Consider the following 22741-nt stretch of genomic DNA (forward strand, 5'->3'; position numbering starts at 1 on the left):
AAACGCCTAGATAAAAGTAAACGAATGGATATCGTTTGTACATACGGAAAAGTTCGGATTTCGGTAGCTGCCGAAAGTCACGCTGCCGTTTTTGTTGATCGTTGGCGTAAGGAAAAGGGGGACACGGGAGAACAAACGCGGAGGGGGCGGAGACCGTTCTGAGGAAAGGAATTGACGATGATGCACCCCCAAAAACCCGTTGCGGAGGCAAACAGATTGTGATCGAATCGGATGTGATGATGATGTGGATTTGGTGGAGGTACGTACTACATGTGGCCAAGGCAGAGAACCCCCCGGACACCTGTGGGTACCTTCCATGTTTCTTTTTTTTCTAAACATTGTCCGTGTTTTAGCAGCACAAAAGTTAGGTTGCTTTCGCTAATCAATTACACAGAAATAAACTGGTACGTCTTATTCGATACGTTGTCAGTTGGAACTCGCTTAGTACGCTTCCCTCCCAGCGGGAATGCTAGCAGCGCCACCTCCGGAACGTCGTTTAGTTAAGCAAAGTTGCCACTTGTAGCATTTTGTAGATTGGGGAAACAGAACCACATGACGTACCGTGGCAACTTTACGGTTTCCGTTCGCCAGCTGGGTGGTACCGGGGGCGGCCTTCGAGAAGGGGAACACAAACGCTCCCGCTGTGACAAATGGCAATCGGTTTGAGGCAGTTGTTGTTGAAACCGTTGAAATCGTATCGTTTTAAACTAGATTTCCCACAGCAATGCAAGTATGTTGCAGTACGTATTTCAGCCAGCGTTTGATAAGGAAAGGTACGCTCGCGAAGCTCACCAGACCGGCAAGGGAACCGGCGACGTTCAATGGAACGATTCTTAATTTGCGTTTGTTTTACTTTTAACGTTTCTTGAAACTCGGCCCCCGCTTGTTCGGAACTTACCGGATGCCAACTGCGGATAGATTGCAGTGAGTAAACTATTTAAATAAAAAACTAAACTATTGTAGGAAAAATCCGCTGAAGGAAACAGCACCCGATTCCCGCTACACATTGTCATTATACAACTTATGAATATAAGATTAAAGACGGTCGGAAATATGAGTTATAATTGTAATAATAATTGAGCAACGTTTCGGTTTCTTTTGGTTTTCAGTTATCGTACCATATGCGATGATGATATCACACCACGCCAAAGAGGATGAAGATTGCAAGAAGCAAAGGGTATAATTACCATAAATTTAGGACAAATAATAAGACTTTTATGACGAACAGACAACTTCTTAGGAATCGACAATTTTTCAAGGATCTTTTATAATATTTCAGTTCTATGCTATCTTTCCAAAAGAGAAGTTTTTTCATCATTTCGTGAAATTGTTCTTTCAAAACCCATTTAATTTTGTTTGGTAAATCAAAACAACACGTTTGTTATTTGTATTTCAGGATTTTTTTTGTATTTCTTTGTTTTACTTTTCTGACTCTCTTTTCATCTTTACACGTTCTCTGCATTGTTCACTTGCGCTAGTCACGTAAGTTTCCTTCTAACGGGTTTTGTCACTTTACTGTCGCGAACCACCTTACGGTGTGGCCATACCGATATGGAAAAGCCATACTTTAGTTACAATCAAATAGCGAATGTGGCCATAAAAGAAAACACCCACACGGAACGGCGGAAAACCGTATCGACCGTTCGGTGCGAGATTCATCAATCTAAACTCATCACACTTGTACACCTTCCCCTTTCTCCTCTCGCTCGTTTGTACTCAAACTACTTTAACATAGTTCGAGTAGTGTTTCTTTTTTACACAAAATTTAACAATTACCATTCGATTGATCTCGACGGTGGCGCCGATTCGCGAGAGCGAATACACAATATGGAACACACGAAAAGAAAAAAAAAATATTAAAATCATAACAAGAAAAATAAACCTCTCGAATCCTAGGGTGTAAGTGGGGTTAACGTAAGCTTGAAGAACCTTTTTGGTTTGACCGATGCGTCTTCTAAGGAGATGGTGAGAGGATCCTTCCCTAACTCTAGTACAGGATTGCAAAAGAGAGCATGTGCTGCAGGGGGGTAGTAGGTAAGACCTTCTAAATGCAATTCACGCAGACACGTACCCAGGCTGCATGCCGGAGGATCCAATTCTCAGTCCGAGCTTCTCTCTGGTTGGGTTTCTTCCTATGGTCGCTTTTTTGTTTAGCCCCATTTGCCACGATCGATTTTTCTTCCAGCGTTTCATTATGACTATTTTGTGTTGGTTGTCTATCTGTCAGTCCGTCCGTTAAGTCTGTACTCGACGACCGTCGTCTCTCCGTGGTAGCCGATTTGTTCTTCCTTTTCTTCCTTCTTCTTCGCTAGTATCGCATTCCACAGGAACGCTAAGGCTTACGCACACACACACTTATTCCGGGTTTGTTGTTTTACAGCTCGTCATGGCCATCGTCCACTTCGGCCGCTTCTCCGGGCAGTGCATTGTCCTCCTCATCATCATCATCCTCATCGTCGTCATCCTTGTTGGCCTCCTCGGTGGCGGCCTCCTCCTCCGCCTTCTTGCGCTCTTCGGCCTCCTGCGCGTCCTTCACCTTCTTCTCGCCCTCCTGCGTTTCCTTGACGGTGGCGGCGGCCTTCTTCGCCGCCTCGAGATCGTTCGTGATGAGGAAGTTGTCGAAGATGGTGCCCGATTTCACCTGCCACACATCAATACCGACGGCGCACACCTCCTCACGCAGGTACAGCGACTTGTCCTCGACGTACTCCGGATTGTCGATCTCCGGGTGCACCCAGACGCCCTTGTAGGCCGGGTTGTCGATCTGCTTCGGCTTCCACTCGCCCTTGTACTCCGGGTTGTCGATCATCGGCGGCTCCCACTCGCCATCCATCTCGTCGTCCCAGTCGTCCGGCTTGGTCGCATCCGGGTCGGGGATGTGCTCTGGTTTGTCCCAGTCCTCCGGCTTGGTGTCGTCCGGGTCGGGGATCGTCGCCCGATCGTCCCAGTCCTCCGGCTTCTTCGCCTCCGGATCCTTGATCTTCTTCGGCGGAAGGAAGTCCCAGTCGTCCTCGAGGCTGCCCGATTCCACCTTCTCGTTGTCGATCAGCACCTCGTACGTGTTGTCCGAGCGCACGACCAGCGTGTAGAAGTGCGTGAACACATCGTCCTTGCAGCGGATGTCCTTGTTCACCAGGTGGTTCTTGCCCTTGTAGCTGAAGATCACGTGCACCTTCTTCGTGCCGGGACCGCAGATGTCCGGTCCGAACATGAGCAGGTACGGCGTCTCACCGTGCAGGTCCTTCTGGTCGACCGAGCAGTCGAACACCTTCAGGTAGCCACCGCCGCAGTCGATGTTCTGCTCGTGCTTCACCGAGAACTGCACGACCAGCGTATCGTCCTTGTTCGAGAATGGCGTGAACTTGTTCGACAGTGCGTAGAAACGGGCATCCTGCGACGTTTGCAGACCTGCGGAATGAAAAGAAAAAAAAAGTGTTATTTCTTTCTAGAGCAATTGTTGCAAACAAAAACATCGCACATCGAAGAAGGCTACTGCTTTGTTTTCCATGAACCCCGAGGTAAGAAGCAAAGTAACCTCAAAACCATCAACCCACATATTCCAATGGCGGCTTTTGCAAACAAAAACATATTTGCCACGGCCGGAGGCCGCTTTGTGATGACACGGTTTCAGTTCGTTGCTTAAACCGATGGCGCATCAATATGTGGAAAACGTAAAAAAGGGAGATGTGTTTAAAAATAACTCTCCAACGTAAAATAATGCCCCAAGTCTATGCTAAACAATCCTGAACGCTACACCAGCAAATAAATAAGCAAGAATGGTAGTTGCTGAGGTTCGGATTTGTCTAATTTTTAACTTCTTTAGCCTTCCCTTTTTCACCCCTTCAAGGGTAATGCAGTGAAGAGTTCTGGCACGTTCACAACTCGCAATGAACATCAAGGTGTGCAATGCCGGACTTCCTGTCATCCTCTATGTCACGCACGGTGTGTTCCATATCGCGATCGCAGTAGTCGTCGTCCCTCGCATGATTCATAGGAAAATAGTTTAGTGTTCCATAATGCAAGTGGAAAGTTGATTCGTGCCGACCGGCCGGTGTTATGGTAATGTAAGTTTATAGCCACACAACATGTTGACGATAAGAATCGACACACAATTCAATTCCCCCATGTGGCCACCCAGATTGTCATCGACGTTACACACCGATTGACAGTGAAATGGTTTCCATTTAATTCTTGCTACCATCCTCCACTATACCCCGCCCCAAGGCCTATAGCAAGGAATATCGCCGTGTAATCATAAATCCATTTCAATCTGACCCTGAACGCGCTCCGCTGCAGCGCCAACGTGAAGGTTTTCTGGAATATTCTCTACGCGAAGGCGAGGCAACAAACGAACGCTTCGACGGACACGTCACACATGAAAGCCACGTCCAGTTGGCAGGGGGGAGGTGAGTATTAGTGTTGGGGAGGGGGGATGGTACTGATTATGCTCGCACACATAACATCTCAGCAGCAACATTGGCCTTTCGCGTTGCCACGGTTGCAGAAAAATAAGCGAGGAGAGATTCGAAGAGAAGAAGACGTTTTGCCGGTTTTTCCAGTCCAGAAGAAGTGTGTGGTAAGAAAAAAAAATGCCGGGTACGTCACATAAACGACGCGTCTGGTTGCTACCTACGCTGTTCTTGTGCTATCTCTCTCGGTTAATCTCAATCTTTGCGCTTTCTTACTACTTCTTACGTTGAGTGAGAGCTGTACTGTTGCCCTCCCCGTTTCAGTTCTCATGCAGTTTCGTTATGTTTTTTTGCATCCGAGGGGTTTTTTCCCTTGATCTTGGCCGTCTAGTTTTAGCTCGACTAATTATGCAATTTCAGTCCGTGCCTCCTTCGATTCGCCACACACCCACTTTATGCTAGCTCTTCTTCGCTACGTGAGATGCTTTGAAATGCGTGGCGCAAGAAACCAGCCAACTTCTTTTCGCCTTGCGCGACACCGCGCAGAAACGACCAACCAAGAACGTAACGGTCATTCACATTCTAGAAAAATTGACACGTCGTTGCTGCTTGGGACGGTGGTTTTACCACACCCTCTCGCAGCTTCTGCCACCCTTCCAATGGCCCATTTCTTCTGTTTGCTTTTCTATGTTTGCTTAGCCATCCCGTTAGAAGGTGATAAATGCTGCGATCACGTACACATTTTCTTTTAGATCAAAGCGATTCTACACCTGGGCCACGATCCTCTAAATCGGGGAGTTTTTATATTTACCTTTGTCAGCTTCAGCATCGTTGAAGAACTTTCCGGCCGTATGCACAAACTTGCCATACTCGACGCCCTTGTGCTCACTCTGGACCCAGGTCTTTTGCCATGAATCTGTATCACAACATTAGCGAGGGGGTGGAATGAAACGAAGCAAAAAAACATGAAACATTAGAATGGGAAAGATGAATTCGATGCTTGAGCCACGTATGCTCTTTACAACGCATTGAGGAGATGTGACTCCATCGTTCCGAAACGGATTTTGCACACACACACGCCGGAGAGGTTGGCCATTGACCACTTACCGTCTTTGAATCCTTCCTCGAAGTACACCTCGGCCGTCACGGCAGCCGCGGCCAGCACGGTGGCCAAAACAATCGCGTACGAACGCATGTTACTAGGAAACAATGTTTTCTTGCACCAGCACTGAATATTTTGCACTAACTAGCTTTCCTCAATGGTAGGAATGGATGATTCCCCCTTTGAAATGCAACCTTTGCCGGCGCGTCCGATTCCGTTCGATGACAAACGACGAATGATCCCGAAATGCACCGCGGCTTTATTATGAAATGTACGGTTGCGTGGTCTTTTTAGTTGCTTGTGCTGCCACCTTGCGGAGGACATAGGTATTTTCGAGCCGAACGCTATCTCGTTTCGTACCACGCGTAACACGCGAGAGAAAGAAATGCCGAATGGCAACGTACATTTTTCTCGATTTCCACGGCGACGTGTAGCAGACTGCAGTGAGGGAGATCAGAATGCTCTTTTTCTGCAATTTTCTCGATGGAAGTCAATTCAAGCAGACTTTATTCTTATTGAGAACATAGCGAACAGGTTAAAATGTGCCTCGCACGATGCGGGCTAGCTAAATTATTCAATTTATTTGTTGATAAACAGACCCGGCACATCGGCATTGACAGATGGAGCGCTCTGATTGGTCCGCGTAGCACCAATCAAAAGCTCACACTTTTCAGCCCGCTTAGTACCACCGGTTCACCGTCGACACGACGGGGCGGCGCTGCGATCGGTCGAGAGAAAACTGAATGTACTTCAAATTTTGACCTGCCGTTATCGCGGCATCCCACCGCATGCTGGGTTTTTGGAGGATTCCACGTGCGCGAACATATTGAAATTCGTCTGCACCGTATTGGTTGCCCATAATTGCGGCGTCAGTCAGGGATAATGGCTATTTAATTGGCAAGGTTATTTTAGAACTTTAGTGGTTTCGCTAATGAGCGATGTCCATTTTGCGTTGGTTGAACGAACATGGGTTTGAAGTATGCATTGCTATGCACATGCATTTTGCCAGATAAATCGCTTGATAAGCTTTGTATTTGATGTTGTTACGTAACTCTTGTTACTTTTCTCCTTTTGTTGTTGGAAAGAACTTGTTGCTTACAAATGCATGGATGGATACTTATTGTTTCGAATGAAATGAATATTAATAACTCTCTCTCATTTATAATTCTTTTTCACTCCGCTTTATTTAAACACACAGTTTCATTCACGGAAAGTTTAAAATTGGAATGTAAAGATTCTTAGTTTACACTTTGACTCACTTCCTTTGACCGACGAAGTATGGCGTACTATTTAGTCTAAAGTTTTATGAACGGAAATAAGAATCAGAGAATTGGAATACTGTTACATTCGCACACACGGCCGGAACATCCAGCCGCGCCATAGGAAACAGATCGACTCCGAACGTTGGGGGAAAATTGGCAGCGTGCGAAACCTTTACGAGTCGGACTCATCGTTTCCGTAGTTTTCCTCGTTTCCCTCGCTATCCTCCGGCTCGTCGTCCTCCTCGTCCTCGTCATCGTCGTCGTCCTCCTCTTCGGAGGATTCCTCTTTCATTGGCTTTTTCTTGCCGCGCCCCCGGCCTCGGCCAACCGGTGCTGAGGGAGCTTTCTTGGTCGGCTTCGCTACCTTCTTGGTGCTTCCCTTCGGGCGTCCACGTCCCCGCTTTGGCGATGGTTCCTCGCCATCGTCCGATGCGACCACCTTGTCCTTCTCACCGCGTTCCTCCAACTTTGATTCCTTCGGTGAAAGGGCGCGAGCACGTTTTTTCGGTGCAACGCTGTTCTGTTTGGTTCAGTGACGAAATAAATATAAACGATGGCATTAAACACAAGGAACCCAAGAGGAAAAGAAAAAAAATCTCTCCCACGAGAATGGGTTTTCACTCACCTTTTCCGCGTTTGGCGGGCGTCCACGGCCCTTCTTCGGTTCAACGACCTCCGTGTCGGACATTTTGCTTCCTTCCGGCGCTAGCTTTCCTACAAACTGAGCGTAAGCTTCTACTTTCCCCGGTCGGAGAAAGGAAAGAGGGAACGAGGGTTTGGACGACGAAAGAGAATTTAATGGAGAAAATATTAATTTCTCAACCAGAGCTCGACTGATTCCTTGCTAAGCAAAGAAAAATCCTGCTTCCTGTCGTTGATCAATAACTTGAATCCGAGGACGGCATCTAGGTTTATTTTATCACCACACACAACCCCAGTTGTCTTTCCAAAATTATTCTCCCAAAACTACCAAACCCCGGCAAACGGTCCTCAGTTCTCCCCTGTTCTAGGCCCTTCTTTCTCTATAGCATCCACATACACAGGGGACAACGCGCGCGCACACGCATAATCCTTACTGTGTTTGTCCCGCCATTTTGAACACAAGTGATCCCCCCAACCTCCACCCACAAAAAAAAACCAACAAAAAGGATATCCACAGTGCTTGCGTCCCGTATTCCGGTAGCGCGGCAAACACACACTTCAGCCTCAGTTTCGTATCTCTCTTGCTCCTTTTTTCCACACCGAGCAGGAACAAGTGTCCCTTTTGGACGAATCGATGAGGTGAAAGTGAAAATTTTCATCAACAATCGCACAACCCTCAAGGCTTTCACTCGTCTTAACTGACAAAATTTCGATTTTCAACAAAACTGGCCCATTATCCTATTTTGCTTTCACACCTCGTCTATTACCTCGTTCGTTGCAATCTGTAAAATCCGTTTTCCAAACTGCTTCCCAAATCACAACTTTGGGCCACGACTTTGGCGCACCGCGCGCGATTCGGCTTCGACGGCGAATGTTTGCTTCCGTTTTTCCGTTTTTCAGCGCCAGCGCCTGCTTTGCCGAAAACACACGCTCTCCTTTCGGTCAAGTTCGCGTTCCTTATCGGTGTTATATCTCAACGCATCCGCCAAGGCTCGGTGAGCAAACGATGAGAAGAGAGAATCCTGGCCGGCTTGTAGTAATATATATTTCTCGACCGTTTCAGGAGCTTTTTCCGTCCCTGCGGTGCACACGTACCTCCGCGCCGCGCGGAGTGGAGGGAAAATTTCTCCTTTCCTCAATCGTGAAAATTAGCTTTCGTCCGCATGTGGTGTGGGATGATGCTCGAGCCCGCCCCCTGTTCTTCCGTCCGGTATGGGTTTGGTCAGAGGAGAGCGTGAGGCGCAGCGTAGTTTTTCCGCGCTGGTAGAACTTTTCTCTCCGCTTCGAATTTCCCGCGCCCACACACGACTTTTCAATCATAAAGTTTGTTCGATGCGAGTTTTATCCCTCTTGAATATGAATCGTAGCGAATTCATTATCTGAATATATTATTCATATCTTTTAACCACATTTATATCTTGTAGCATCTAGAAAGAACATTAACATCTTGTTTATTAAATGCATCTAGTTTAAATCGCCGTGAAACATAATTCAATACCAAACCGTCCATTTAAGAAAAGCGAAGAAGGATAAAATTGTTACATTATTCGTTAGCATTGTGAAAATTAGCTTTTCACCGCTACAACAACCTGCAAATAATACAATCAAATAAGACCCAATTTTTGCTACTTAAATCTAATTTCGTTGCAAAGGTCGACCACTTTACTTTGCCAATAAAAACACCGATCGTGTATTGGTTCAGCGTACATACATTTTTATTACAATTTATGGCCTATCGGTTCCGATACAGTTTTGTACATTCCACCACATTCAACTGCCCACGAAGGCTGTTCGGATGTTCGGGGGTTTGGGTGAGCAGTTGCCAGTGAGACGCTCGGAACCATCATCCATCGCTGTGAAATACAGGCTAGACATGAACACATCCAATCCGTATAACCGATCCGGATCTAACGAACCAAAACGAAGAAAACACAAAATACTCCTGCCTCGTCTGATATCCTCGGCTAATGGAAATTAAATACGCTGTCCTAGAACCGTTAGCTTAAAAATTTTAGTCGCAAGTGTATGTATGTGTATTTAGGTGGTTGTCCTCTGAATATAAATGAACGCTTTTGCCACCGTTCCCGGAACAACCAGTTGTCTTTAGGGGTAGGGGATACAGATGATTGTTGCTAGAATGGTACCCTTCAGGAAAGGTCAATTTTTGGTGTGTATTGTTTTAGGGAATAGTCAGGGATGTGATTGCAGATGCGATACTGTGTATGTTCAAACACTCTATGTCTACTTTCAAACTTTAAGTAGCCTAAAAGTCGAATGAGGCAACTGGTGTCGAAGTGGTTAGTTGATGGCAAAAACGGCTTTACAGTAAACTGGCTACTCTCAGAGAATAGAGAACCTTTGCACCTATTCCGTATCTAATGCAGCCATAAAGCTGCACCACTCGTCCCTTCTGCCTATCGTTTAGTGAAATGATTTTGTACTGCACTAGGGATTCTTTTTCGGGCGTCCTCGGCCTCGACCGGTGCCCTGGGTAGCCTTGGAAGCTGCCGCCTTTTCTCGCCTGGCAGATTTAGTATTGGCCTTTTTCGTCGTCCCTTTGCGGGGACGACCGCGACCTCGCTTCGCCGGTGCCGGTGCTTCCTCGTTGTCACTGCCATCCGGTTCCGTTGCTGGTGCGGCCTGTCGTTTTTTACTCGCCGATTTCGGTGGTGAGGGAGCAGCAACCTCCTCCTCCGTTCCGTCGGAGTCGCCGTTTTCGACCACGGCCACCGGTTTCACCTTTGCTGGAGACTTTTTGACCTCCTGACCGTTATCCTCCACGTTCACAACGCTCTTCTTGGGACGGCCACGTCCCTTTTTCACCTGTGGTTCCTCGGTCATCTCGAAGGGTGGTGCTCAAATGAAAAACAAAACTAACTACTATTTCGAAAAGGTATTAATATTGAGTGCAAAATAATTTCCCAATTGTGAAATGTAGTAATTGTAAATATCCATTCGATTACATAAAAACTTGTAATTAATTTTAGCCACACAACATCGAAAAGAACAGGAACACAAGAATTATTTTAAGGCCAAAAAATATGCTGTTAAACGAAAATAGGAAAATTAATTGCTTTCGTAATTTTACTCATCAATAATTTTCTCAGCCCCATTTGGATAAGCTAGACGATGGCTTTAGTTGACAAGATGGCCTTTTTCGTGTCAAACAAATAACCTATCACCACATAACCATGCCAGAAATGCAACTACACCAAATTATGATACGACCGGATGTAATTTTCCGTACAAAATAATAATGGGCTGGAAATATTCTCGATCGATTCTCAGAAGAGGATAAAAAAAAACCTCGGCAAGCAGCGCTTGCTACAATATGGAGAAAAACTCAACAATATTCCGTGCGTGTAGTTTTGCTATCGTTACCGTGCGACGGATGGACAGTTTATCGAAGCGTCCCAGGATGCTTACGATTTGCCGCCATTACATTCCACGACGAGATAACGCTAGGCTTCACACGTCTATTTCCATAAGCGGTGCGTTCGATGTTGCGCTTGGACAGATTACGGAAACGATCTTCGCCAAGCGCTTGGTTAAGATTTTCAATATTCTAATGATGCGCGCCCCACATACGATTAGACTGTCAATATAAATTGATGGCACGCCAAGCCAAGCGCATTCGGATGGCGAAGAAAATGGAGAAACAAGATTACAGCACTAAAGCCACACCCGTGGAAAATGGAAAACTTGCACGAAATTGAACCACAATACGTAACAAAACTATCCCGATTTACTTACGCGGTGAAAATGCTTCTTGTTTGAGATTTTTGGCGGCTTTCTGCGGTAGCGAGGGTAGATTGAATCCAACAGAAAAGCGAACGACACGAAGTAGACAACGACAGCTAACTGGCAGCTATAAACTAAAATACCAGTTTTAACGTCAATCGAGTGAATTGGTTCATCATTGCAGCGCCAGAAAGAGTGCACTAGCAGTACTGGAGAATAACATCATATTCTTGATGGTAGAGAGAACAAAATAGCAGTATCATTAACCACGCGAAAGCTAACCAAGGAGGTGCAAGATAGCAAGGTGTGGCAACTTTGACGTTTCTGTCGGTTGACATGAAGAGGCGTTTGAATTATATCGCATTTGTCGACCGTTACGTTGAGTATGAATACAAATGATTTAATCTGAAGCTTGAAGGAGAAACAAAACAAAAACCAAGGTGTTGACCGAAGTTTAAAAATCTGAACAAAATTGTTTTTTCTTTATGTAGAGTAATAAATGGAATGGTCAGAAAACTAACTAAATAATACTGAAACAATCACCCAAACGCATTTTGCATAATCCATAACGGAGAGTTCGATAACAATTTTACATAAATTGACGCTTCAAGTTGATCATTCGATTTACCATATTTCATTCTTTATTAAATCCATAAAACGATGTTGAACAAACTCAATCGAAAACACAGTCGACACCACACATCGACAGCTATAAATGGCATCAGTTTCACACAGACGCCACAGCTCAACGGGTCAATTGGCGCAGCTTTTCTTTTTTTCACCTTTCCCTCCACAAATTCTCTGTAGAGGCAATTTTCTAACTCTATCCTGGAAGCTTTCCATACAGGTCCTTTCCAACCCTTTCAAGTTTATAACATGCCTCTCCAAGTAGCGTCGTGTTCCTACTAAATAAATTCAGTTAAATTTAATGTACTCTTACTGTAACGCCCTATACGCGCACTACCACTGTGCCTCCATTTCATATCCTTACAGCGTTTATTTTAATTTCCTTTTTAATAATTGAACTAATTTGACAGATTCCGGTCACTATATGCTCACTCTCTAAATATATTTCATATGCAAGATGGTTTCTGTCGGCAAAAATTCTTGTTTGCCATCTCTCAATGTATTTGTGGTTAATAATAATTTTTCATCACTCGACTGCACATAACTTCTGTTGCTTTTTTTTTACCCTTTTTTATTATTATCATTAACTAGGTTTAAATGTTTGCTGAAATGGATGTGTTTTTTCCTCTGTTGCGTTTCGAGTATACTCGTTAGATTTTTCTTTGTAATTTCGTTTAATAGTTCTAATCTTCTCAGCAGTTTGATAAACGATGTAAGATGAGGGAATTGTAGAAGTATTCTATGTTTGTTTGCTTGCTTGCTTTTTTTTGTAGATTTTTTCTATTCCTGCTTTTCATTCCGCTCATCATATTGAACCGTACAATGATGTATAAATATGAACAATGTAATATCAATGCCATTTTTTTTATTCCCCCACTAGCTTCATTTTACAAAATGTAAGCTTTGCTGTTTTGTTCTTTGCATTTGACGGATAGGTTTTCTTCTTGTGTATGTTGTATGCGATTTTTGTTTTGAACTTTTCTCTAGTTTTTGTTTGCATGTTTATCGCACATTTCAAAAACTGACCCATTAAGTTTTCACTTTTCCTAAAGATGTAACATCGTAACATCATTGTACTGACAAACAAACTTTATGTATTTGTTAAAATTAATTCAAAAGATTCTTTAGGATTAAGTTACATTTAGAGCAGGAATTCCGACAAAAGCATGGTCGCTACCAGCGCCGAACCATGCCATCTATGCCACCAAAAGGACATACACAGCCGGGTTTATACTCAGTGAAAGATACTTAAGATAACTTATGCCACGTTAGGACATCGAGTGTGGGGTTAATCAGTATTCTATTCCAGCACTAACGGTAATAAAAGGGTTTGAAAGGGCCAAAAATGAAGACGAATGCCGGTATGTGATAAAGCTTTAAAGGTGTTTTATGTTTCAGTTCCACATTCACCATGGAAAGTATTTCCCTTACACAAAACTAGATTTTCCCTACCTTGCACTAGGAAAATACTGGAACCACTTTTGTCCACAGTGTTCTCTGCCCTTTGTCATCCATTCATTACGTTTGGCGTTCTATCCCACGTGGTACGCTTTTGTTTGATTTTGTTTTAAGTTATTTTATTACAGTTTTATTTCCATCCATCGTTCTTCTCTATAAACAATTCTCTTGACACTATCTATTCACTTTTATTTGTTATATTCTCTAATACACTGGCTTTCTTTCTTTTTGAATTATTTCGTTTCGTACTAAATTTTCCCCTCACACATTTCATTCTGATGTCGTTTTGTTTGTCTGACTATAACACATGTTTGCCACCTATTCTACAGTGCCATTATATTTTTTATCTTTTTTGTTAGATGTCTTAGCTCTTTTCTTGTTCTCTTATAAATCGTAGAACAGATTATTTATTTAGCAAATGAAAACGAACATATCAACTTTAGATTTCCTTGCACCGCGTTTCCTACTTCACTGCTTCTTTCGCGTATGCTTAAACGAACTCACCAGCTTTTTCTTTACTTATTTTACCATGCACGATGCCCGATGTAACAGATGCACGAAATTAGCTCTCAACACCACAACGTGTTATGTGTTGTCACTATAATTTGTTTATTAGATGCTCGCTAAACGACTAATAGAAAACCTTTTGCCCACGGTTGTAGGAAACGAGAACAAAACAGAACTATGGAAGGCGATCCTTGTTTTAATTTTCTATTCCTTTTCTTTTTGTGTAATTGTGTATGTTTTCCTTTGCCGCTTAGGGATGCGTTCCACTCGCACGATTTAACAACAGTTACAACTACTAGGCTTTAGAAACAGTCGCGTGTATGTGAGTGAAAGTTTTAAAGTGAGAAAAATGGGCCTCGTAAGTGTGCCGTAGAGTGTGTCGATTCTAGTGGTGTTTTTTTTTATAAAGGGTTTGTACGGATGGGGACAGAAATCTGCTATCAGCTCGCAGGTGAACTCTAAGTTCGCTTAGGTTTTAAGGAGTCCACGTTTTACACCACATGGCGTAAGCACGTGGTTGATGGTTGTTTAAATCTTATTTGAAAATATTGTCTATCATTGTAATGGTATTACACTTTATTCTTATGCTTTGTTATTAAAGATTTTTCGGCCGATTTCGGAGTGAGTGTTGGAGAATGTGCGGGTAGGGAAATGGTTTTATCATCTTATTCAACAACTTTTTTTTTATAATGTTTGCCTTATTAAGGATTTAAGATTTTTTTTTCTTTGACAGTTGAGTTCGTTTTTTTGTTTTAATTAGTTAATTATTTGTTTATGTTCATCCTAAGGGGTATTGTTTCTACAACGGATTTGAAAGAATAACATTCCACCTTTAATGTTGTATGAACTTTTCTTAGTAAGTTCTATATTTATTTCAACCGATGCTAGAAAACAAACTAACAAAGGCTAGTAAACTTCCATGAAGTACGAGAAGGGGTAGACGAGTATCACACATTGCGTGCACAAAACAAGAAAAACCAAGTCGAACCCAAAGCCAAAAACTTAACTTTGTGTTCCTTAAAGTCTACTTTGTGTTATATTTTCTACAGGTAATAAGTTCCATTCCATGCCAATCCCATGCCGCAGCCCTTTTTGAATTGTTTTCTATAATAGCTCTTCGTCCAGCGCAGCAATTTGGGACCCCGAGGACGTGTTGGCCGGAATTCGGTTCTGGTACCCACAGATATTGTTCAACCATTAGAGTGTGTGTACTGTTAAAGGGCACAGTGGAAAAAAGGGGGATATGGAATTGTATATATATATATTTTTTCCGGTTTAATATGTGTGGTATGAAAATGCTGCTCCTAAACATGCTATGCGGACGCGTAGTCAAATGTGTGCCTTACGAAGTGTGCTTAATGGATTGAAAAGGTTTATGCCCGATATCCTGTGTTGCATAAAAGGGTATGCTTCCTATCAATGGGGGCACAGGGTGCAGCTGGCGCACCGCTTTTGTTAGTAAAAGTTTATATTTGGCAGGTAACCGCGGGAAAAGGATGAGTATGTACGTGCAAAGGTGTTTAGATTTAGAACAACTGGCAACGATAGTGTTTGTGTGTTGCTGGGGCAAAACCGGTATTAATCAATGATTATTTCTGGTGTATTTTCATTATTGATAGCGTTAGCCGTACCACTTTTGATTTCTGATACTTTTTTTTTCTTTTAATTTCACCATATTTAACACTTCCTCCAATTTCAAACTTTTTAATTGTGACAGCGCACACACACACACCGATTTTCTGCGAATTTTGTTTTGCCCACTGGGTTAGATAAAAACCCTTTTTTCGCTGATTTCTACCGTTTTGCGTGAGTGCATTAAAAATTCTGTATGTTGTACCACTTTGAACTCATACTTTGTGTTTAATTTGTTGCTTCTCTTTTAGATGAACTCTCAGTCTACAAATATAGATTTCACTACATTTAACATTTTTTGTTGTGGGTGTGTTGGTTGGTTTAGTGTTTCTTTTTTTTCTCTCCTCGCTTTCGATATAGAAAGGTGAAAGGTTTAGGAAGAACTGCAACACCAATGTGCTGCCGTGGATAGTGACAATAGTAGTATGCCATGCGTGCTTGATGTCGGTTGTGTGGTTATCCTCCATTTCATAGAATAGAAAAATCATTTTTCTTCGTTTCGTCTCCAGGATGGGAGAGAAGCAAATGGTTCGTTTAATGATAGTTGTAAGAATGTAAGAACTAACGGTACAAATTTAGCTTTTCCGGTGAATACCTGTTTTTTCAATCCTTTTTGTTGAAATATCTTTACCAACCATGGTTGTATATTTATTATTCTTTTCGTTTTTTATTTAAGGTACGTAATGCTCTTTCAGAAAGGGAACGTTGTTTTGCGTCATGCAAAGTCCATTCTCTAGTTCGTTAAAAAGGAAATTGAGGAAGAATAAACGATAAAATAAGATGTCCTCGAGTGTTCAGCGTTCCAATGTGCGGGAATTGCCCATGCGGGGGCCGGTGCCTATGTTGGAGTGTATGCTTGTGTGTGTGTGTTTTTTTTATCCATTCAACAAGTAACAGCAATAGATTCATCTACCATCACAACGTTAGACATTATCGGCACGCTAGTTGCCATCTGTTTTGTATTGACTTCCCGAACTATGTACACTTTAACCACCTTCAGTGCGACTTACTTTTGTTGCAGTGGAGTGGCTCGCCTTCCTGTCATGGGTTTTTGTTTGTTTTCTTCTACCACGGCTGCTTAGTACCGCTCCGTATCCTTTCGGTTTTTGGCGGTAAATCCTGCCCGACTCCCACCCCCATCAGATCCGCACCGCGAACCGTGTGTTGTACTATCGATTGCTGAATCCATTTTCATTTCAATTCAACTGCTTATGAGCCCTTGTCACTAGAAACGCGGAAGAATAAACAGTAAACACATCTAACTGCAACACATATAAGACAAAAAGGACAAAAAACAAAACAAAACAAACCATCAAAATAGACCTGGGATGAGCTAAGAGGAAAATCAGAACCAAATCAAGCAAACAAGAAAAGAACCGAAGGTGAAATAAAAGGAAAATAAAATCAGTACATCAGGCGAAAATAATGTATAACAGCACATAAAATAAATAAAAATAAACAACAGATTTCCAGCAAAGTTACAAAAACAAAACAGTAAAAGAAAGACGAATAGCACCAACAACCAACGTTGCAAGAGAAAGGGCCCAGGGTCAGATTGTTCAACCGGTGTGGTTGGCAACTCCATATGTGTTTTTTTTCTCCATTAATTGTCTCATTATATTCCATGTATTTTCACTAAATTTTGTTTCATAAAACGCTCCGTTCTTTCGGTTCCCCTCCCCGTCTGTCTCGCGCAGCTGTAGCATTCGGGCCGCCATTGTCCTAGTCTACTCACTTACTTACTTCATAAGTTTCATTTCCCTTCCACAACGGTAACGATCGAATCCTTCGATTCGCAGCATTTCTTTTACACACAATTACGTGTTTTTTTCCGCTCTCCACTCCTCGGATGGATAATCGTTCTGTTGTTTGTTTTTTCTATAATTTGTTTATTTACTAGTACACCTTTCGTTGAATGGCGCTCATCTATTTGCAACTCTTCTCTATAGTATCCTTACAATGTGTGTGTGTTTGTGTTTTTTTTTGTGTTGTAGTTGTCACCCTCGCTTGACTACTAATATGTGGTGTACTATTTTGCAGATGTTGCACGCATTTTCCTTCAGTTTCGTTTCCTTCGTCATTTCACTATAAATATAGATAAACTTTGAATAAAACATAACACAGTAGATAGAAGAAGATGGTACGAGTGTAATGCTTGTGTTTTACAATGCGTATGTGTTTAATGCTCGTGAAAATGGTGCGTGGTGTAACGGGATGGTAACGGGTTTGGTATAACGTTTGCCCCACCGTTCGAAGGTAGGGCTTTCCGGCTTTTCCTTCCCTTTCTTCCGGGACACACACGTGGTGTGTGGCGCATCGCCGGGAAAGGGGTTGACCGATTAACTAATTTATTTGGAACTAGATGTTTTTTTGTGTGTGTATATGTTTGTGTGTTGGTGGTGGATTGTGGACGAGACGCGTCTTTAAGACCGTATCGACTACATAAAACTAACCCGTGCAAGCTTAATGTTCTTTTCTTTTTTCCGTATGTGTGTTGTATTACTTTCCTTTAGCTTAAGAATCTATTTTTCTTTTTTTTTACCAGGCGAACCTTCCTTCGCCCTCCTTTCAACGCCACCGATCGCTCGCTCTATGGTTTCATGTAATGGTAACTGAACAAAGATCCGTATTTAAAATTACACAATTATCTTTACGTGGATGTTTAGTATTTATATATTTATATATGTAGTGATGTGTTTTTTTTTTCAATGTTTTGCTATGTATAAAGTTATATACGGACCAACTTTCGCTTACGCTGTACCCGTTTCCGTTCCGGACTTTAACCGTGTTCCCCAAGAACATTTCGCGACCTGCCCCAACGTGTGGGGTCCTTTTTTCCTTTTTCATTTGGCAACCACGCACATTCACGCCGAATAAGAACCCATTCCACGCGCTCCAGTGACGTCGTTGGCCGCAGGGGTGCACAATGGTTTGGAAATGTTGTTATGTCGTTTTGGATGCAAATTTTAACAGTGCAAACAGGTGACCAAACGGGACTTAAAACACTTTGGAAGGTAACACCCGTCTCGGGGCTTTTCCATGTTGGATTAGTTGCTGTGTGTCCGCGGACAGGGTTGGCACGTACACAAGCGAACATGTCTTTTTCTGCGTTTCGAACAGGTTGTTTTTTCTTTAAAACAAAAAACCACAGGGAAATCAGGGGCAAAGTCCAACATTCCGCTGGCAGCCAGTGCGCCGTTTCACATCCTGGCACGGGGGGGGGGGGGGGGGGGGGGGATAATTTTGGCGGAATGTTCCTCTGGGGCGCCTTAGGATTCCGCCATTCCCATAACCTCCACGGGGCCAAGGTTTATCGTCTTTTTGGTTTCTTCAAAGGTCATTCCACACCGTGCGGTTTCGTTGAAATAACTACCGATTCCCTAACCCTAACTAAACCAGCCGCGTTTAAGCTGGAAGCAAAACGAACGAATAATAACATGCAAACTGAAAAAAGGACATAGTAACTTTCCTCCGAGGCGAGGCTAGTGTCATACGATGAAGAGTTTCGGTACATGATAGTGCATAACAACCAGATGCGCCAAAACATCAATAATGGTAAACTTGATGCCTATACCTAGTCTGAGATACTCCAAACAGAACCTTTAACGCATTCTTTGCCACAAAAGAACCTGTGTTCCCCTTCAACAGCTACGTACGTTTCAAATCGCTCGTTTTGCTACTAATTTACCGGTGGTTTACGACTAACTAAACAACACTAAAATAAGTCAAAGGAAAAGAAAGAAATTAACCCTTTAGGCCTGGCCTGGAACCCGTCGCAATGGCGCACGGAGGAAATGTGCACATTTTAACCGACTCTCGGTTATTAGTAAGTAAGCGAAAACAAAAAGAAACAATACGGATGAACCAACCGATTAAAGTGATAAAACCGTAACTTTATATACCACCTCCCTCCCCCGAAACGGCACCGATCGGTCCGATTGAGGATGGCCGTGGCTTACTAGAAGCAGTAACCTTTATTTCCTACGCCTTATGCCCTAACCTACATTCATGCACTAGTGAACGTTTCCGTAGTCCGTTGTAAGGAGTTTCATCCGTTCGTAACAAGGCAAATCTTAATCGTCAAACAAACACTAGAATATTTTTCGCGTTAAAAGTAATAAAAAAAAAAAAATACACCCTTATATAAACCATTCCAATTCCATTACTTCCTTGCTTCCGTCGCAAACACTGATTGTCTGCCCGATCGAACGCTAACTATTCCACTTTTCCCGACGCCTTTCGACCGTTCTGCGATGAGAACGAGGTATTAAGAAAGAAGGTTTAAAATTTATTAAAGTTAAAAAAAAATAACATACATCCCTATAAAACTTACACCTTACGAGAAAGAAAACAAAACACGAAGGCGGAAGGTACTCCCGGTTCGGTTATGGCTAGAATGAACATCACTACCCATCGATACGCCACCATTGCGGTCTTTCTTGCTTTCGGGTGATAATATGGTTTGCGGAACGAATGTGACAAAAGTTTAAAAAAACAAAATGGTAGAGTGCATGATTCGGTTTTGGTATTCGTTAACGATGACTGGCATTGCAGAGGGCACGATCGCCGAACGGTAACCACTGTACGCCAGGTACGTGGCAGAGTATAACGGAAACCGAACACAACCATCACAATGTCCCTGGATGATGGGTGTGCTTCGTCACAAAAACATAATGTAACTTTACTAACCCAGGTAGGATGGCCCATGGCAAGGAGGGAGGATCTAACATCAGGTGGAAAAGCAACGTAAGTACGCCTGTTCGTACGGTCATACTAAAGTTCCACCCGCTCATTGCTAACAACAGGGTTAACAATAATGCAATGATACAGAAATTGAACTTTTAAAAACATAACTTTCCTACGAGAAACATAGTGAAACAGGTAACAAAATTTGCATTCCACCCAAATCGGTAACAAGAATGCATGCAAGTTTCAACATAGGGGCTAAAGGGGGCTAGTCATAGCTAAACAAATGACTGATGATAACATGTGTTGTGATGCGTGTCGTTTATCGTAACCGTTTGAAGTTATGCGTGATGTGTTTGTTTGTGTTTATGTGATTTTCTTTGAATTGCGATTTTTACCACCTTTTTTCATCACACTCCAACAGTTTTTCTAACTCTAAACCTTCCTTTCCATTTGCCTACATTGTTTTTTTCATACATCTTTTGATTTTGTTACTATTGTACCACGCTCCTCGTTAAAACTGTGTAATGTGTGTAGGTGTTTGTGTGTATGAATTGTTATTGATTCATCACGGTTTAATTTACCTAGTAAAATAACAACTATAAACTAGATTATTTTCCACTCCACGAACGTTCGATTCATGTGTATGTTTTCATGTTTGCTATGTTGTCTGTGTCTGCTGTATTAGTTATAGCTAGTATTCCACTTTCCATTGCTCGCTTTGCACTTTCTCGTCCTTTCTTTTCATTTTGCCTACCCTCGCTGTTCGCTATCACATTGCGAAATCGTTTTATAGACTTTCCATTTTCCTTCCTTTCCGTTTGTAGGTAGCATTACGGTTATAACGATTGAAATTTTAACGCTAACATGTCTACTTGTTTATGTTTTGCATGCTTCGTAGCATCGCGCACACATGCGCGCCTCCAGTTGTCCTTCGTTTTCGTCACTAAACTTAAAATGGCGCCTTGCACGGATAAAAATGATTTTAAAGAGAACAACAAAATTATTCGGAACAAGAAGTACGTAACAAACAAACAAACTCTTAACTTTCACTGCCTTCAAAACGAAAACGACGCCTCTCGCCTGCTGCAGGAAGCAACGCGAGGGTAAATAATAAGGAAGATATAGATTATGAAAGGAGGACCGCAAATCATTGTGTGTGTGTGTGTGTGTGTTTGTATGTTTGTGTTTCTGTCCGCTGCCTATCGCTCGCGTTTAATGTGAATGCAGCAAAACGATCGTTTGCCCCCTGCCTGGAAGGATATCACACTTCACGATGGCCGGCCACCGACCAACGGCCTGATGCGCCATTTGCCTTACATTTCCTTCGCGCTTGGATCGCTTCTCTATCGCTTCTCTCTATCTACCTCTGGCCGGGCGGGCGGTGACGTCGGCTCAGATTAAAGGATGCGCTACGTACAGGTGAATGTTTGCCTTAAACTCGTCGATGGCGGCCTGCGGGCGGCCCTTGGCCGTGCCGGCAAAAGCTGCGGTGGCGGAGCCGGCGGCTGATGCGGCGGCACCGCAACCCTATTGCGACACGGTCGCGACGGACGCGGCCGACGTCTTGTTGGCGGCCGCCGCCGTCTGGCAGGCGCGCTTCGTCTCCTCCTGGCTGATGCGCTCCTCGATCAGGAACTGCGCCACGTTGATGGCGTTCGGCTGGCCGGTGATGGTGACGATGCGGTTGCGCGTGCCCGGCGCGAAGATGCCCTTCTTCGAGATCTGAATGTTGGCTCCGGATATGTGCTGGATCTCGACCAAACTACGCCCCGCGGGTCCTGCGATGTTGGACGTTGGATGTGGTACGATTTTGGGTTTTTGGTTTTTGATTTGTTGACGATGCGAAAACGAGAAAGAGAAAAACATTATCAGTACGCTCCGGTGCGGGGTGGCTCGCTGCATCATCGCATCGAATTTGTGACGTGCAGTTTGCGGACGCCGTTCCAGGAGGCGGAGGTGGACTTCAGTGCACCGCATGCTCCAGCGCCGTTTCTCCTGGAACGGTGTCCTCTGCGGACGGATAGAGGGTTTGAAGAAGCGTTTCACCATCACCAGTTAGTAAGCGCAGAGGTCTACAGCGTAAAGGTTAAGCGTTGATAGGGCAATAAGAGGGCAGCAAGATGAAGCCACTTGTAGAGGGGGCTTCCAACGCCACAGCAAGTTTGACCCAATGGTTTACTTTTCGTGTTGATGCAAAAGGTTCGGTTATGTAAGTTTTTAAATAGCAAAAACAATTTGTACCGAAAAATATTATATGCTTAGGATGTATTTGGTATCAAGTCTAAAAAAATATTTTTATTACGTATGTATTTTAATTAAATGTCAGCCCATAATTTGCATTTGATTAGCTTCATTTGTTACAAAGGTTTAATCAAATCTTGTTTACCCAGTTTTTGTAATAGCTCTTTCCTTTCCACAATGGTTCTGTGAACTACAAGCATGATAAATACAGAGACATGAGATGCCCTGAGGATGGTTTCATTCCTGGGACGCAACCTGATACCCAACACCAGAGACATTCCAACTGGAACTGTGACACCTGTGTCCACAACTATAGCATTCTAGCAAGCTGTACGATGCGACTTTTTCCAACACGCACAACCCCACCAAGCGATTTACGAAACAAACCCCCTCGCTATTCGGCTAGGACTTAATGGAAACCCTCAAGTGAT

The 22741-nt window shown here is 43.3% G+C and overlaps 4 protein-coding genes across 6 annotated transcripts in view; all 4 read right to left on the reverse strand.

The window, feature by feature from the left end:
- Positions 1 to 1591: 1591 nt before the first annotated feature.
- Positions 1592 to 5732, reverse strand: LOC131260769 (calreticulin). Its single transcript, XM_058262585.1, has 3 exons — positions 5517 to 5732; positions 5221 to 5325; positions 1592 to 3408 (listed from the first exon to the last, which is right to left on the reverse strand). Exons 1-3 carry the CDS (start codon positions 5602 to 5604, stop codon positions 2375 to 2377), a joined length of 1227 nt encoding a protein of 408 aa, XP_058118568.1. The 5' UTR covers positions 5605 to 5732; the 3' UTR covers positions 1592 to 2374.
- Positions 5733 to 6709: 977 nt separating this feature from the next.
- LOC131258812 (nucleolin-like) lies at positions 6710 to 8279 on the reverse strand. The gene is made up of 3 exons (XM_058260192.1): positions 8183 to 8279; positions 7399 to 7508; positions 6710 to 7293 (listed from the first exon to the last, which is right to left on the reverse strand). The coding sequence occupies exons 2-3, from the start codon at positions 7459 to 7461 to the stop codon at positions 6946 to 6948; spliced, it is 411 nt and encodes a 136-aa protein (XP_058116175.1). The 5' UTR covers positions 7462 to 7508; positions 8183 to 8279; the 3' UTR covers positions 6710 to 6945.
- An 827-nt stretch (positions 8280 to 9106) lies between these two features.
- Positions 9107 to 11296, reverse strand: LOC131271378 (high mobility group protein I-like). 3 transcript variants are annotated; one of them, XM_058272788.1, is made up of 2 exons: positions 11169 to 11296; positions 9107 to 10288 (listed from the first exon to the last, which is right to left on the reverse strand). In XM_058272788.1, the coding sequence occupies exon 2, from the start codon at positions 10254 to 10256 to the stop codon at positions 9861 to 9863; it is 396 nt and encodes a 131-aa protein (XP_058128771.1). In that variant the 5' UTR covers positions 10257 to 10288; positions 11169 to 11296; the 3' UTR covers positions 9107 to 9860. The 3 variants fall into 3 exon arrangements, with proteins under 3 accessions (XP_058128771.1, XP_058128772.1, XP_058128773.1); XM_058272789.1 differs by having other exon boundaries at positions 9107 to 10292; positions 11169 to 11285; XM_058272790.1 differs by having other exon boundaries at positions 9107 to 10295; positions 11169 to 11267.
- A 10300-nt stretch (positions 11297 to 21596) lies between these two features.
- Positions 21597 to 22741, reverse strand: part of LOC131260652 (RNA-binding protein Pasilla) — a 69014-nt gene continuing 67869 nt past the window's right edge. Inside the window, exon 9 of the mRNA XM_058262431.1 lies at positions 21597 to 21847. Within this exon, the coding sequence (XP_058118414.1) occupies positions 21597 to 21847 (251 nt within the window). The remainder of the gene's footprint in view (positions 21848 to 22741) is intronic.

This window comes from Anopheles coustani, chromosome 3 (assembly GCF_943734705.1).
Source record: "Anopheles coustani chromosome 3, idAnoCousDA_361_x.2, whole genome shotgun sequence".
Taxonomy (NCBI): Eukaryota; Metazoa; Arthropoda; class Insecta; order Diptera; family Culicidae; genus Anopheles; species Anopheles coustani.